General features: G+C 51.2%; 4 protein-coding genes across 4 annotated transcripts; 2 read left to right on the top strand and 2 right to left on the bottom strand.

The window, feature by feature from the left end:
* Positions 1–2,812: 2,812 nt before the first annotated feature.
* MFIFM68171_08194 (uncharacterized protein) lies at positions 2,813–4,487 on the top strand (the record flags this gene model as incomplete). Its single annotated transcript, XM_071063614.1, has 6 exons — positions 2,813–2,968; positions 3,022–3,083; positions 3,141–3,322; positions 3,387–4,003; positions 4,106–4,237; positions 4,296–4,487. The coding sequence occupies 6 exons, from the start codon at positions 2,813–2,815 to the stop codon at positions 4,485–4,487; spliced, it is 1,341 nt and encodes a 446-aa protein (XP_070919715.1).
* Positions 4,488–5,006: 519 nt separating this feature from the next.
* On the bottom strand, positions 5,007–5,915 carry MFIFM68171_08193 (uncharacterized protein; the record flags this gene model as incomplete). Its single annotated transcript, XM_071063613.1, has 1 exon — positions 5,007–5,915. The coding sequence occupies one exon, from the start codon at positions 5,913–5,915 to the stop codon at positions 5,007–5,009; it is 909 nt and encodes a 302-aa protein (XP_070919714.1).
* Positions 5,916–11,911: 5,996 nt separating this feature from the next.
* On the bottom strand, positions 11,912–12,815 carry MFIFM68171_08192 (Sphingoid long-chain base transporter RSB1; the record flags this gene model as incomplete). The annotated part of the gene is made up of 2 exons (XM_071063612.1): positions 11,912–12,703; positions 12,756–12,815. The coding sequence occupies 2 exons, from the start codon at positions 12,813–12,815 to the stop codon at positions 11,912–11,914; spliced, it is 852 nt and encodes a 283-aa protein (XP_070919713.1).
* A 400-nt stretch (positions 12,816–13,215) lies between these two features.
* On the top strand, positions 13,216–14,533 carry MFIFM68171_08191 (Transporter; the record flags this gene model as incomplete). Its single annotated transcript, XM_071063611.1, has 6 exons — positions 13,216–13,225; positions 13,283–13,360; positions 13,422–13,709; positions 13,807–13,881; positions 13,956–14,039; positions 14,127–14,533. 6 exons carry the CDS (start codon positions 13,216–13,218, stop codon positions 14,531–14,533), a joined length of 942 nt encoding a protein of 313 aa, XP_070919712.1.
* Between the last annotated feature and the right edge of the window lie 1,344 nt (positions 14,534–15,877).

Genomic DNA, 15,877 nt, shown 5'->3' with positions numbered 1-15,877 from the left:
CGAGCAGCTGGCGTGACCGCTAGGGTAGCTTTGGAAGCCGTCCTCCAGCACGAACTTGTCGGTATTTTTGCAGATATCGGCGCTAACAGGTTGGCCATTGTTACCGCCGGAAGAGACGATTCCGCCTACGATGTAGTCGCCGAGGTTGGCCCAGTGTGGTTGACATCTCGAGAGGAGATCAGGCCGTGGTTTGCCAAATGTATTCTTTAATTCGTTCGTGATAAGCCAGGTCGGAATGAGGGACAAGGCAAGACCAAGCCAGCCGGTATGAAGTTCCCATAGCTTTAGTTTCCAGACCAAGGACTTTTGGCGTGCCACGTGAGGCCGTCGGTTCGGGGGCAAAGATCAACGAGATGATGGCCGTTATGACAACCGGCACGATGGTACAGCAGACCACTAAGAGCCAACGGAGGACCGTTTCGTGAACTGTATAGGGGAAGCTATAAAGCAGTTAGAGCACCGCAATGGGGACTGTCAAGTGAGGTTCGTGATCGACGTACCAGATGTCGGGGTTGTGGAGCGAAAAGGGATGCTTGTTTGGAGTAACCCAAACGGCTATCTTCAGGTAAATTTCGGGGCTGTACATTTTCAGTGGCCAAACATTGCCGACGCTGGGTAAAAGCAAAGCTTGTTGATTTTGATCCACTGGTCTATCGCCAAAAGAAATGCATCACTTGTGAAATAGACCTAGAGGGCTGGAGACAAAACGCAAGAAGAAGCAGCCGAATGCATTGGAAATCGCACCCACGTCGTACGCCCTGCCCTTTCACCACCGAAGCCGCTCGCCATGCTTTTTCGTATAGTGCCGCGAAACGTTATCCTCTCGACCGTGGTAACTGTAACCGGGGAAGGGATAGAACCGCATGAAGGTTTCGGGGATGTCACCATGCGCCGACGCCTTGTGGCGGTGCAGCCCTTCGCCGTCGGCGAAGCACCTGGAGAATGCCTTCGCTCTGAGCACAGTTGTGGCAGAGTTGGTGACGAGCATGCTGGCGGCGAAGCTGCCTGCATTAATAGAAAGGATATTAGTCAGGGTACAAGGGCTTAACAGTTTAATATAAAAGGCGAGATTAATCATTGAAAATTTCCTCTTTCGTAGATGTACCTGTGCTGCTGCCACTTTAACCTACTTAGTGGGTGTGCTTGGCTGTGCAGCGGATGTGTGTGGTGTGCTGACTACGGTGTAATTAAAGCAAAATAGGGTTAGTTCTGCTACCTACGTACCGCAGCGGGTTCTATAGAGGGTGGCATAAGATGTTACAGTGGGTATTCAATGTGCCAAAAGTCATTGTAGCTACTACAACATTCAATACCATATCAACATTCAATGCCACACAACATTGAATGCCAGAGGGCCCCACAAGACTAAAGTGGAAGGTTCTGATTGGTCAGATTCCTGAGATTCTTCGATCTGGTTGGCTAGTTCTAATAACCCTAACCCTAGATCTAGATCAGTCAGTCAAAATAAATAGATCTACTGTAGGTTCAATTTAAAGAGGCTGAAGACTTAAACTTAGGTCTAGAAATTTATTCAAGTGTAAATCGAGCAGGTGAACTCTAAATAATAAAGCGTTGTCACTTGACAAATCGACCACTTGGCCATTACGCTAAGTTGCTTTAAACTGTTCCTTCCTTGAGGTTATATCCTTTGAGCAGGAGGAAGGTGTGAAGTGTCAGAAGGTAGTGGAGTAGGTGGGGTACGGATGGCATTGAATGTTGACCTGGCATTCAATGCCCACGATTACCAGAGCTAGCATTTAATGCCACATTCTATATTTTCCCGCTACAGTATCTAATCTGTTGTTTGTTAAAGCCGGCTATCGTAAGTTAAACAGCCGCTCTTACTATAAAGGATATATTACCAACTACGAACGAGATCCTGCAACGTACTATAAGAACGAACACATCCCGTTTATAACATTTCAAGATTTCTCTAGCATCTTAGTTATAGTTAAAGACATTGTAGCTAGCTGCACTACTAAAGACCCTATCAAAAAGTTGGGTCACACTAGCTAATTTTATGCTTGAAATCTCAGGGGCTGACCACTGGGTGGAAGGAGCTAGGGTACCCCCTCCTTCACCTGCACACATCGTGAAGACATTCAGTTGAATATAATCCAGTTGAATATAAACAGACAATGAAAAGGAAACACGAAGTTGACTCTATGGACTTACCTACGATTCTCCAATTGAACTTATTTGTCCGAAATATCGCCTTTGGCGCCTGCCCAGGGGACACCCAAGCCGAATTTCGCTTCACTAACAGCAAAGCCCTGGCAAGCGGGAATATCCGCTCAAAGAAAATTAGCAGGCGTTAACCGTTCCGTCTGTATTGTGATGTTATATAAATACTGAATAGTAGTTGTTAAAGACCCCAATAACAAGTCCGCATAGTGTGGAATACTCAGAGGGGTGTGCTAGGTGGCGTGCACTGTTCGTAGATGCAGAACACGTAATAAGTAAAAGCAAGTTCCTTAAAGGCATTACCCAAAAGTGTGTTCTCCGCCAATCGTTACATCTCCTCTGCACCAAAGACCAGTGCCAAGCCTCTTCCGTAGTGAAGGTTCATATCCGTCCCCGGATTGGTAGCCTCGTCTTTTCTTCTCGCCTACTATGCAGCCCGAACCGCCTGGAACTAAAGCGGTCATCTGCACTGCCCGGAGGGCTTGGCGCCTACAAGAGTATAAGACCGTCCCCACTTCCTGCGCCCTGTTTCCTAATCTTCGACTTTCGGTGCACAGCTTGTGCTACAGGCAGTTCGCTGATATCCTCAAGCTCACTGGAATCCTTTTGGTTCTCACAAATCACAGTCATGGTTGCCCCCAAGCCAATCGTCAACCATTACAGGGTGAACAAAACATTCGTGGCAGCAGCCGAGACGAAGGCGTTAATCTGGGACAGCAGCCTTCCCGGTGAGCAGGAAGAGGTTTTAAACAACGACGACCTGAGGCAAAGGCTGACAAGTCTGGTGATTCATGACCCCCAACTTGGCCGTGTACGGTAGACGACTGACTTCGACAGTCCTCGATATGGAAACACGACGGCGAGATGACAGCAGGGGTGGATGCGAGATTCGTGCTCGTGTGAGTCCTATGTGTGGCAACTATGATATGATCAGGGTGCTGATGGAGTTGCAATAGCACCACTTCCGGGGCGACCACAAGAGCGACGTCGCCTCTCCAAATCCAGCGCGATACACTGCAATACCTCGTCGACCTTGCCGGATTCGAAAAGACTTCAACCGAGGAATTCCTCAAGAACTGGCTTCCGTTTCACGGCTATAGTTACGGGTATGACGACAACGACAAACCATGCTATATGAGTCTGCACCCCCCCGACCCCTTCCGATTCCTCCAATTCATCTCACTAACTCTATTTTATAACAGCCATAGTCCTCCGTCTCCCCCGACACAGAGAAAACATCTTCTGCTTGATGCGCATCCACCTCCGGACCCTCAACACCTTCGTCTTCCTCTCGTGCCTCGAACCCTCCGACTCCACCTCCCTACGCCAGCACCTCCTCGGCCACTCGCCGCTCCTCCGCTGCCACCCACTCCATCTCCTGCCGCTGCTCTACTCCCACCGCTACCACAAGTGGTCCGACTGGTTTGCTGAGCTATGGCGCGACATCGCCGAGATCGAGGCCCTCACCAAGATGGGCCACCCGTTGTGGGTTATTGACGACATCGAGGCCGAGCGGGTACGGACCCTGTCGAATGTTAATGCGCTGCTAGCCCATCTGTACGGGATAAACCTGGAGATGACGCATAGCCAGACGGTAATGACGTTTGCAAGGAGACTGGGGACATTCTGCGGTGAGGCGATGGACGAATTGGAGAAGAAAAGGGGGGAGCTAGATTTGGAGGGGGTGAAGATGAGAAAGATCACGAGGCGAGAGAGGGCCGTGTGGGAGGAGAGCGTGACGACGACGAGGGTGAGGTTTGAGGCTGTTGGGGATCGGTTGATCGAGTTGAAGGAGAGGTTGGTGGGTCAGATTAATGTGGTTTGTAGCCTGCTATTTCTTCTTTGCGTCTTGTTTTTGTTTCCTTGTTTTCTTTCTTTCTTTGTTTCTTCATACTGTGATAGATCACGCTGACCATCATAGGTATACAATATGATTGATAGGAGAGACAGTGAGGTCAACCTAACAGTCGCTCGGCTGCAGTCGCATGACAGCCGGACGGTGAAAGGTATTGCGGTTCTGACATTGTTATTTCTACCTTCGACGTTGATAGCGGTACGTTGGTACCTTACAGAACATGTTGTATAGTTCTCATGCTAACGAGAATGGGTAGACCATTTGGACAACCAATATCATCCATATCGAGGGCGAACGAAACTGGCAGGCATATCTAGGCGCCAGTATAGTGCTGACGCTGTTAGTCTTCTTGGGCTGGATGCTCTATGTTCGGTGGTCAAAGAGGCGCCAGGGGAAGCACTGGCCTATCCGTGCCACAATTGGAAACTTAAACTTCTCTGCCGCTTGAGAAGTGTAACTAAGGCTAGAAACTAAGGTTATGTGGTTAAATGGTATGTTTTAGTACTAGTTGCTAGTAGCAGTACTCTTAGTAGTATCATCCTAATCTCTACATTTGCTGTTGTGAGAACTAAGGAAGATAGGGTTAAGAAGCTGAGAGATGTAGCAAAGGGGTATGGGAGACGCAACAATGGTATAGTGTACAGCATGTATATTGAAATGATGCAGAAACACTCATCTACACCCATATACCCAACAAAACAAGGAGGACAAAGACAACAAATATCTGGACAGACAAGATAGACAAGTGACAATACAGGCTAGGCGGCACCAGAACAAATTAGGCCCCTGCAGTCCAGACAAGAAGTTTCGGGTGGTCGTAGAAACAGTAACGTAGTTTAAAAACACTGATCCCAATCTCGCCTCTCCCGCCGGCCGGATGGTGAGCCAGAAGACCGTGGTTCATTGTGAACCACGAAGCTGTTCATCCTGTCCACTCGGCGACGCTCGACACTTGGGCCGAATTTCTTCATCCCCTAAAGGCCCTCAACCCCCTCGGAGCAGAATATCGAGCGTAAAGAAGAGACGCCAAAACCACAGTTAACGATACACCCACTAATAGGGCGGTACGGGCAGGTCGCAGAACGGAATCCGGCTGCTGTACCTCTCTGGTCCGCCGCAAGGCAGGAGGCACATAGTCCGAGAAATACTCGAGATTTTCTGGGACCCGTTCTAGAGAACAATCCCTCAAATGTCGTGTCCCTGTGCGCAGCTCGGCCCGAACTCGCCGCTCATGGGCGCGGAACTTGACAGTCCCAATTGCGAGGCCTGCGAGCGCGTCGTAGTGAAATTGGCGGTTTTCGTACTTTAGACCTTCGGCGAAGGTCTTCTCTTTGACTTGGGCAACATATTTGTAGAGGCATGAGATGTAAACGGAGACGTTGTTCTCGAGGCGGGAGTGGCCTTCCCAGTCAAGGACGCTCTTAATCAGGCTGTCCAGGAGGTCGTGTAATTGCGGTATAGGGCCTTCCTTGAGAGATGACGCCAACTTTTCGCAGGAGTATTTCCAGTCATCAGCAGAGAGAAGAACAGTGGTGGTCGGGCTCTGTGGTTCATTAGCAGGAGCCAGCGGCGGAGATGATCCGAGTCCTAGCTCCGCTGTGCCCGGCGCGGTACCGACTGGTAGATCCAAGCGGCAGCGTTGTATGTCTTGATAGCGGCCCAAGAAGTGGTACTCAGCCGACTGTGCCTCTGCCTGAGTCCACCCATGTTTTCTGAGCACTCTGGCAGCGGCATCAATGTCCAACACGAGCAGATGAAGGTCGAATACCACAGTCGGCACACCGTAATGCGCGACTGCGTCCTCGAACCAAACGACGCATGGGATTCCCTCTTTGTGTAGGATTGAAGCTGGTTCGTATCTCTCCGGCGGGGCCATTTGGCCAGCGAGTGAACTGAAAGGGACACGGTAGAATTGAAGTGGGAATCCTCGGCCAAAAGTTGTGTCAAAGCAGATGTGGATGTTGATGCTGATGTTGGTGTTGGTGTTGTTGAGTTTGAAAGATGCCGAAGCAGAAAGAAACGATGCGGGTTGGGGTTGATACGTATCACGTGAAGGTCCGGTGGCATGGGCTCAAACACTGACTGGCATAGCTTAATTTTCAGGAAGATTCCTACAAGATATTGTACTTGCAGTGGCCCATCTTCCACTTGCGGGCATTGACCATCTCCACTTAGAGCAGCACCCAAGTCAACCACCGTGTAAGCCTTTCCTTATGGTTGGGGTAAGTGCATTTACCAGCCCACCATGACCAGCGCTTGATGCGGACTGACGATTGGTGTCTCCCACAGTGGAAAACCTAATGGCACAACCGAGTGTGCGAGCACGGCGCTTGCGTGTGCCAGTACGCGCGCATTGGGCACTGCTGCAGTGCTTGCCGAGTCCATGAAACAAATTGATGATGGGGAACGACAGCCAAGCAGTACTAGCGAGGCGAGGGCTTCTCTCAAGACGTATAATATGACGTTGTCTTCCCTCTGTCATTCCGTTCAAGAGACTCAAGACTTCAGCTCCCTACGAATCCTTCCGCACTACGGACTACCGCATCCTCGCATTCCAACCAGCAAGCATGTCATCTAATCAGCCAACTCCGCAGCAGGCACGCCAAGCCATTGAAGCTGTTGCCCGCGCCATGGGGCAACAACTACTACGCGGTTGTCGGCGGTACTGCCTGTTCGGCTCTCGGTTCTCGGCGCCAGACATGCGACGTTGACTTCGTTGTTCCCCAAGGGGACACCAGAGCAGCTCGTGCCCTACTCAAAGCATTGGATGATTGGTTTGAGGTTGAGAGAAGAACGAACCACGCGTTACTTCAAGAGCTCTCCTCCAATCGGAATCGAGATTCTCGCGCCGCCCGCCCTGTCCAAACAATCCGTCACATCAGAAACCCCCGTCATTTTGGTCAGCCAGGTCGCCATCCTCAAGCCAACGCTGTTGCTCAATGCAAGGTGCGATTCCGTTCTCACTCGCTCCAGCGACGCAAAGAGGAACACAGATGCCATGGACATCGTGTTCCTTCTAGAGTGGTGCACCATGAACCGCATATACTGTACCCAACAGCGGAAGAGGTTCCTCAAGCTACCAAGGAGTTCGTCAACTACTTTGTTGCCACGTACGAAGAAGCAGACACCTGGGCAAGTGCTGGATGGGGATTTTGATCAAGGTACGCTGCCATCCGTGCTTGCTTCAGCCGTCCTCTGCCAACAACTGATCCCGCCCAGGATGCTGGATTTCTCGATAATGTGATGGAAGGTGGAACAAGATACGGAGGATTTGGAGGCAAAAGCCGAAAAGACCCAGCTCTGAGTAGGACTGTGGGAAATAGGAATGTAGCACAACTGGGGTTTCCTGGATAGCATAACGTAGCTTGGATCACGGGTTATGGATATTCATATCTCTGTCGTTTGCTTAAAACCGCCGCTCATGATTAATTCGATGTTGTGATAAGCCGTCGAGGTTTGGAGATGCCTTTGTCCTGTTTTCTCCCAAAGGCGAAAAGGAAAGAGAGAAGGGAAGTAGGAAGTTGAGGCAAAGAGTAAATATCAAGGCCACGTGTTGGAGCATCATGATAGATATACACCTTGATACCAATATTCAGAATGATTCTCGTCCATAAAAGATTCATCGCGCTTGTTTGAGGCAAGTGCCGATTAGAACGACTAGACCTCCAAGTAACCACACGCAAACACACCAATTCTGTATGCAAACCATCGCTGCCTAACCCTCCCCTTCACATCCCTCTACAGGTCCCCCACCATCCACACATTCCTCTCCTTCTCAACCCCCGGATAAATCCTAAGCCTAACCTTCTCATGAATCTTGACAACCTTCGTATTCTCCCCCGCTAGCCGCAGCTGGATCTCCTTCCAAACATCTTCCCCAGACCCCTTCACACTCTCGACAAACCTCAACATCTGCCTCCCCCGCCCCTACCGCTGCCACCCCTCCAACAAATCAATATGCAACATCACCCTATTTCAGCACCAACTCCTTCTTCCCCGCCACCTCCTCAAGGACAAGTCACTCAACCTTATACGCCATCTTCACCAAACAAGGGACGGCAAATACGTCAGGCGCGCCAATCACATAGCCAAAGGCGTTGCCGGCGCCGTCCTCCAACATGAAAAAGTACTGCGGAAGAGGTGCGTGAACTGCAGCGTCCAGAGGCACGGGGCCATGGTGATGGCGGTAGGGGAGGAGGTGAGGGATGGAGAGAGGGTCGCGTGGCGCGGGCAATTGTTAGCAGAAGCGTATATATACTAGTGGTTGTCATCCCGCGAAGCAGTCTGGTTGTAGTATTGTACAATAGTGAAATATATTTGTTGAACCTTAAACTAGAGAATTAGCTCCTAGAAGACTTAACTCTAATACGCATTGTGTACTTCCTCCTTTCTACCTACGGTAATCAAATGACTTTCAAAAAATACGTCTAAGTATACAGTCCTAGTTATAAATATTTACTAAATATTTATTTACTCTTCCTACTCCGATATACTCTCTATAGGGTGTGCCGGCCCTTTTGCTGTTTATTGTACAGGAAACCGTACTCCGAATGGTCGGATGAAAATCTGCACCAGTATTCCAGGCGATAGGCTACCCAGGTCTCCGGAGACGGCGACAGCAATTTGTCCGGAACGTGGGGTATCCCGGAACGTCCCGTCCCCCCGCAAACCGTGGAACGCAGACGATCCAGCACGAAGCCTTGCATCCATCCCATCAAAACATTCTCTTCTCTTCTCGGTCGCCAAGGTCGCTTCCACCGCTTCCACCATGTTCCCAGTGTCCCGAAAATGGGTCTCGCTTTACTTTGCGCCTGTGCCTCGTCCAGAAGTGCAATCCTATATGACATTTCAGTACCGCAGCCTGCCGCCAAACACCAGGTCATTCCGAGTCCTCCATCTGTTCCCTCAGAGAGCTGGGGACCAAACGCCCGGAGATGATCTCTCCGGCGTTCTACGCGGCCGTATTGAGACCATGAACATCGACAAGGGCTGTCGCTACGATGCCCTATCATACTGCTGGGAAGGCTCCATTGAACCGAGTCCATACACCCGCCAGAGGAAGGACAGGATTCTGATTGAAGAACTAGACGGAAGCCTAAGTCAGCTGCTAATCACTCCGGCGCTTTCTACCGCGTTACGTTACCTTCGCTCTCGAGGCCAGTCCCTGCCGCTCTTCGTTGACCAGATCTGCATCAACCAGGCAGATAACAGCGAGAAGAACCGGCAGATAAATCTCATGGGCGACATCTATCGTAACTGCACATGCGTCGTGGCCTGGCTTGACGTCGCCTCCAAATACTCTGATGCATTCTTCGACTTTCTTCCCCGAATAGCCAGAAACAAATTTCTTCTCCAAATCATCCAGGATCCCCAGCGACAATCTCGCATTCTCAAGACAACGATGGAGAAGCGCACCAACGTCAGTGATAATGAGATGCTCGGGCAGGACGTCGAAATCATGGTTGGGTTGACCCGAGATCACTGGAGTCAGTTCCCTCATCGTGGATTCCTAGATATTTGCCAACGCCGCTGGTTTCGCCGCGTATGGATTGTCCAGGAAGCCTGTTTGGGACCAGAGATGGTATTTGTATGCGGAAGACGCAGTTGCTCAGTTGAAGAACTAGAAGTTGTAAACCACTTCAAAATGCTGGCGTCCAGTGTCCAGCACTTGGAAGGGGTGAGGCCGCTGGAGCATCGCCAAACAAAGTGGGATAAGGAGGCAGTGCACAACGCCCTCAGAGCCACTACGGTTCTTTTTCGCATCCTTCGGGAACGTTCCGCAACCCAGAGAGTATCCGTGGGTGGACAAAACATTGTGACGCGCCGGGGACTGGCGAATCTCGTCACCAGGTTCAACGTCGACACCATGGGACAAGGCCCGTGGGCTCGACTTGGATCCTCGGATCCCAAAGACTGTATATACGCCTTAAGGGGACTTGTCTCCGACGGTGATCCCGTTTCAGAGCACCTGGTGATGGATTGCGGCTTGCCTCCCGCCACGGTTTTCACCGATTTCACCCGCCTACTCTTCGATGCGTCCATTGGAACCCCGGCTATAGACACCTTATTACTCTCCCAGATGGAGACGAAGAGAATACGTGGGCTCCCTTCCTGGGTACCAGACTGGTCCGCAGATCTAGTCATCCCTCATGGATACCGTTCCGGATGTTTTCCCATGTTCAATGCAGGAGGGGGAAATAGAGAGCCGTACACCTTTCCTGAGGTAGATACGTCAAGTCCAGGCGTTCTCGGTATTAAGGCCGTTCTTCTCTGCGAAATCGATAGGGTAGGCATATATTTCATGGAGCCTTCCTTGAGCCGACCGGCCCACCCAATGGAACCACCAACAGTGCTGCCCCGGAGCATTTTCCACTTCTTTCGCGAGGTACAAGAACTGTGTGAATGGGCGTCCAGGCGACCAAACTCTGCTAGCATTCCGCCAACTGCCAACCTGGACGAGGTAATCTGGGTCACTACCACCGGTGGCCACGGATTCACGCAAACCGAAGAGCAGAGCCTCCTGGGGAACCAGGTCGTTGATGGAAAGCCACTCTTGGGTTATCTATGGGACTTTCAGCTACAGATGGATGTCCTTCCTACCATTATGAAGAGGCGACGGGATGGCCTGGCGTCGATCGCCACTACCTGGGCTGCGAATACACACCGATCCACGGGGAACCGCTTTCCGCTCCTTTCCACACTGCATGCCTCTTTCGTCTACTGGGCCAGCAGACTACTTGTCGAGGTCTTCCACCTATACTGGCTGTATAGATTTCTTATCATGAAGCCATATATATATCTAAGGAAAGATTCGGAGGATATGGTGTACCATGGCATTTTTGGAGTGCAGAAAACTGACATTGGCATTCTGAAGAGTGTTCTCCATCGGCACACTCGCAGGAAATGCTTTGCCTCGAGGCATGGACATGTGGGCCTTGGACCGGCTGGAAAGTTTGGTACGCGACCCGGAGATGTAGTGGTAGTACCTCTAGGGGCGACAATGCCAGTCATTCTACGTCCAGGGTCAACCGCCAAGGACCCTTGGACGTACGTTGGTGAGGCATATTGCCACGGTTTTATGAATGGAGAGGCTTTGGTCGCTACGAATACGCTCAGTACAAGGTGGTTTGAGATCAAGTAGTTGAGGTTTCGTCGTGTATCAAATTTCGTTAATTGAAGCAGCAGCGTAGGGTGGCGTGGCCTGTCCACTTGCATTCTTAACATTGTATAACTGAGAGTGTTGTGCTCCGAGCCGCTGCTAATGAACCAAGACGGACCTTGGGACTCAATGAGCCTCTCCCTGCCGGTATAGACGCTAATCTGGTTCGTTGTCGGGTCCCACTCATCGTCATGCCTGTGCCGTTGTCATTGAGAGATGGATTTAAGTGATATAGAAGGCCTAGGTTATGTAGATGATGCTGTAGGGTTTTGTTATAAGAAACACGGCTAGAGCAATAAGCACGGTAAGGCTTTGCCTCGTTAAATTCTTTTCCTTAAGCATCCGACCCGCAACAAGACTGCCATCCCAAATCGTCCCGAAACAGACTTTAGGCTGAGAACATCCCATGCGACAGGCCTTGATCCTCTAGTCCCAGTTGCTCGTCCTCCAGAGATATTAGCTCGGTTCAGCAGATTGCTTGCTTTCGTTGAATGTGATCGTACATGTATGCCGCATTACTAATAAACCGACATCTGTGGCCACCTTGTTGACGCCATGGCAACTACCGTTCTGCGTACCGAATCTTTATGCCCGCGTATTTCAGAATCGACCATTACCTATAGACCGGAGCCCGAATCCCATGCAAATACTGACATCTTCCTGCGCTGATTGATGACATGTAGATTGCACTAACTGACTTTGACTCTTTGTCTTCATGCAGTACGGGTCATGGCAAGCTCATTATGCTGCCTTTCGTCTACCTTTCCAAGAATGAGGGAAGCAAGCTCGATGAGTGGCCCGACAAGCATTGTCATGGCCAGGACTTGGCCGAAACTCCACAGGTCAACCCCAGGGGCCAGTGCGTTTCTCTTCATCATTAACTCAAGCATCACCGCCAGATATATCGTGCCAGCCAGGCGGCCGATAAGTTCGTATGGGACTTGTTTGCGCCCATCTTTGTGCCCATTGTGACCTTCATGCAGATCGGGTTCACGGCGTAATATGACATCTGCGCTTATGCAGACGACGATGAGTAACCAGCAACAAATGCCGAGGAGAAGTGTCGCGAGGACGGCAACAAGCATCCAGCAAAGAACTGGGCTGGTAGCCGGAATGTCGACGCCGAAGAGGACATAGACGGTGCTATCGTTGCACTCGGGGTTACTGCCAAACGTTGGCGCCGTGGCGAAGACGTAAATGAGGTAGGCCAAAGAGCCGGCCGTCACCAACACGTAGAACGTCGTGAAGACGTACTTGCGGACGAGGCCGGACGCGTAACGGCCCCTAGGCCGGGCGGAGATGCCCACGATGCCGATCAAGTGAAAAATGCACAAGGCTTGGAAGAGGCTGAGCGATTGGCGCGCCGTTGTAATTAAGGTCGTCAAGAAGATGGCGAGTCCGGTCACGCCGAGGGATGATTCAATGGCATCGGACAGCTCGGCCGAGTCGAAGATGTACGGGAAGATGTGACCCGACAGGGCGAGCACGTAGAGCGAGACGCGGATCTGAGACAATCAGTCTGGCGCAGCACCAAAAGCAGTGTGACAGAAAACTTACCCCAACTCCAACCACATCCGGGTCAGGATCAAGGAGACATGGCTCAGGTGAAGCTTCCATGGTCACGGTCAGAGGGTTGGCAACCTGGATGGCTATGCTCTAATTAAATGTTCAGTAAACATGCGGCTGTCTGTCAAAATGATCAGCTACGCTAGAATTACATGGGGAAGCCCCCCTGTAATAAGCGCGGGGGAATAGGGCTGCGCGCCGTGTCTTGGACGGGGGCGGTGCATCGGGGCGGTGCAACACCAATTTCAGCACGAGCCCAAACCAAACGCGCTGCATAATTTCCTGGAGGACGAGCGTGATCGACATAATCCATCAGCGACATCACCGGCTCTCGGCCGCCTCATCGTTCAAGTTTGGTAACGAGGAAAGAATCGAACTAAACAGCTCCAACGCAGCAGCATCCCAGGCCACTTCGGGCAACCCCCTGCTTCCCGGTATTCTGATCAGAATCATGAGTCTAGGTAAGGAGCTTCAGCCGGCGTAGCGTTCCTTAAACTAAATTGATTGACAATGTTTAGCCATCAGCCAGTGCGTGTACAGCCAGATCCAAAGGCACTCCTTGCGCAGTCAGCGCCAGCGTGCGTTCGGGGAGCAAGGTAAGAGCTTTCTCCGCCGCCTTGTTTGTGTCAAGTTCCGCATCTAACGCGGCGCTCAAAGTGGCTATCTTCGCCGTAACCCGCGTCTTCGATGTCGCTCTCGCCACAGCTGCAGCCGTGGCCGCAGCAGCAGCAGCAGCACACATATCAAGCGTACCATTAAGCTCCGACATCTTACAGCACGCCGCAGTTGGCGGAGCAGTCAAAGCGGGAGCGATGGCATTCGCTGGCATTGTTATGCTCGCGCCGCAAAACACGCCATTTATCGTACTGCCGATCTTACTAGGAACATCCATCGCGACCAACGTGCTTCTAGTAGCCGCCGTGGCGAACAGGGTGCTTGGATATGGTGAGCACACGAGTTTCCGGGTTACGAGACCGATCCGGGATATCCCCGTATAGTCTGCTACGATGGATTGAAGCTGACAGCCTTCGACTCCAATCAGCACCCACTCAGCTTCTTGTTGCGGCCGTGGTGGCGTCCTTGCCGCTTTCCTTCTGCCTCGTGTATTATTACGGGGGTTAGTCCGCTCTTCCCCCGAACCTTCTGGTCTGGGAGTAGAACCATATCTGACTCGCACGAATCCGATACCAGCATTCCGAGTGCCGATTACGCTCACTTCCATTGCATTTGACGTTCTCGGAGCGTATACGTTCGTAAGGATGGCTGATAATTTGGGTAATACCAAACGATCCCGCGCTCTTCGGGTCCCTCTCCTTTCTCTACAACTACTGTCAAACGCTGACCATACATCACTATCTACAGGCTTCCCCGTCTGCCCTACGAGACCTGCATTAGTTGCCGGCGCTGTGTTTGGAACCATTTTCTCAGTTGCTGTAACCCTATTGGGTTGCTGCGTGATCGGGCGAAGCAGGACCATACCCTTATACCGGTCCGCTGGTAGAGGGTCCACGAGCGGCTATGCGTCTGCTGGCTGCTGTGGGAACCGTGTCTACGTCTCTTCCACCACGACTGAGTATTTGGGGGGGCCTGGGACCAGTGGGTCCTCGACGACGCACACGGCCGGAAATGTGTACAACAGCTTCCATGGCATTGGAGTGTATTGGGATCCTGGCGTGGTCAACGGGGGCCTTGCATGGTCCAGGTCTTCGTCCCGTGACACTACCACGTCGACCGGCCATTCCAATTATACAACAATTGTGATGCGCTGACCAAGGCGGAAGACGCTAGTTTATCCCGAGAATCCAATGGCACACAATCTTGGTGGTCGGTACTAGTCCTAGGGCGTTGGCTCAGCGGCGTGAGGGCGATATGTGTTCAGCTTTTAGCACAGCTAGTGATAATAGAGGATGTGGCCCAGCAACTGAAGGTATTTAACTGGATAACCAGGATTTTACAAGGACCTCTATCGATATCTGCGTTAATTGGTCAGTAAAGCGACACCGTCCTTGGAACAAGACACATCTTTTATTCATACGACATCTTTGTCCAGTAGACGAGAGTAGTAAAAACACATATGCCTCGGCTCTTTTCCCTGTATCCTAATCAACGGATGTGGTAGAGGAGAACGCGAGGGATTTACAGGTCGCCCAGCTATGCATTTGGTACCGTTGGCAGGCCCTCGACAGCAGTGTCTCAACCTCAACATTCCTTCAACCAATTTTCCATGACTGCCGGAAACCTATACTCATGCCCAATCCTCCCCTCCTTCAGGGACCCAAGGCCAGCAAACGCCCAATCTGGGCAGTTCAACGCGGACGCCTCTTCTCTGGCAATCTGAATCCCCATCAAAATCATGTGGTACGGGGCGTGCGGAACGCGTCCACTTTCCCGGCCTCAACATTTTTTTTATTAATTGCCAAATTCTACATAGGGTCCTCATATCCGCACCAGGGTAATAAAACTGCTGACATTTCACGGAGCCCGAAAACATGACTTCAGGACTTGTTCTCGAGGTCTTCGGTTTCAAGGAATCACATCCCATGGTGATTATGGTTTGACTTTGCCAGTTATCCGAGTACATATTCTTTTTGGCCGAAAGTGAGGTCGTGGAGGGTATGCCCTAAGCATTATAGAGATCGATCGACAGTATTAGTTAAGGTACTGTTTCGTGAGCGACGAGATTGCGGAAGTTTGCACGCGTAAGAAGCGTATATGTTTAGGAACGAATGGCGTTTCGTTGGTGAGATTGGGTAGAGCAGCAAGGCCCGAGACTGGAACGCAGGGCTACGGAATGTTAGAGGAGGCTTGAAGACATGAGCAAGGCGATGGCTGAGAGGGCGTATTAATTCATGAGCGGATGACTGGGGAACTCCACGCTAGTATTAGTTTGGGCGTTGCTGGTAGTCCCCAACGATTATGCTGCCACGGAACCCCTTCACGGATCGCTGGAATTAGATAGGCCACCTGTCGCTCGAACTTGAACGGACTCTTAAGTTGCATTCGCCATGACATTATAATACAGCATTGGGAGATGGCGGCAGAAACTAGGGGTAGTAATCAGACATTTCCGCTCGACAAGTCGCGATGTAAACCATCAGTGCGCCACAGGTGAG

Source organism: Madurella fahalii, assembly GCF_045866475.1.
Source record: "Madurella fahalii IFM 68171 DNA, scaffold_4, whole genome shotgun sequence".
Taxonomy (NCBI): Eukaryota; Fungi; Ascomycota; class Sordariomycetes; order Sordariales; genus Madurella; species Madurella fahalii.
The sequence above is the reverse complement of the archived record's forward strand: the minus strand, read 5'-3'. Positions and strand labels throughout refer to the sequence as shown.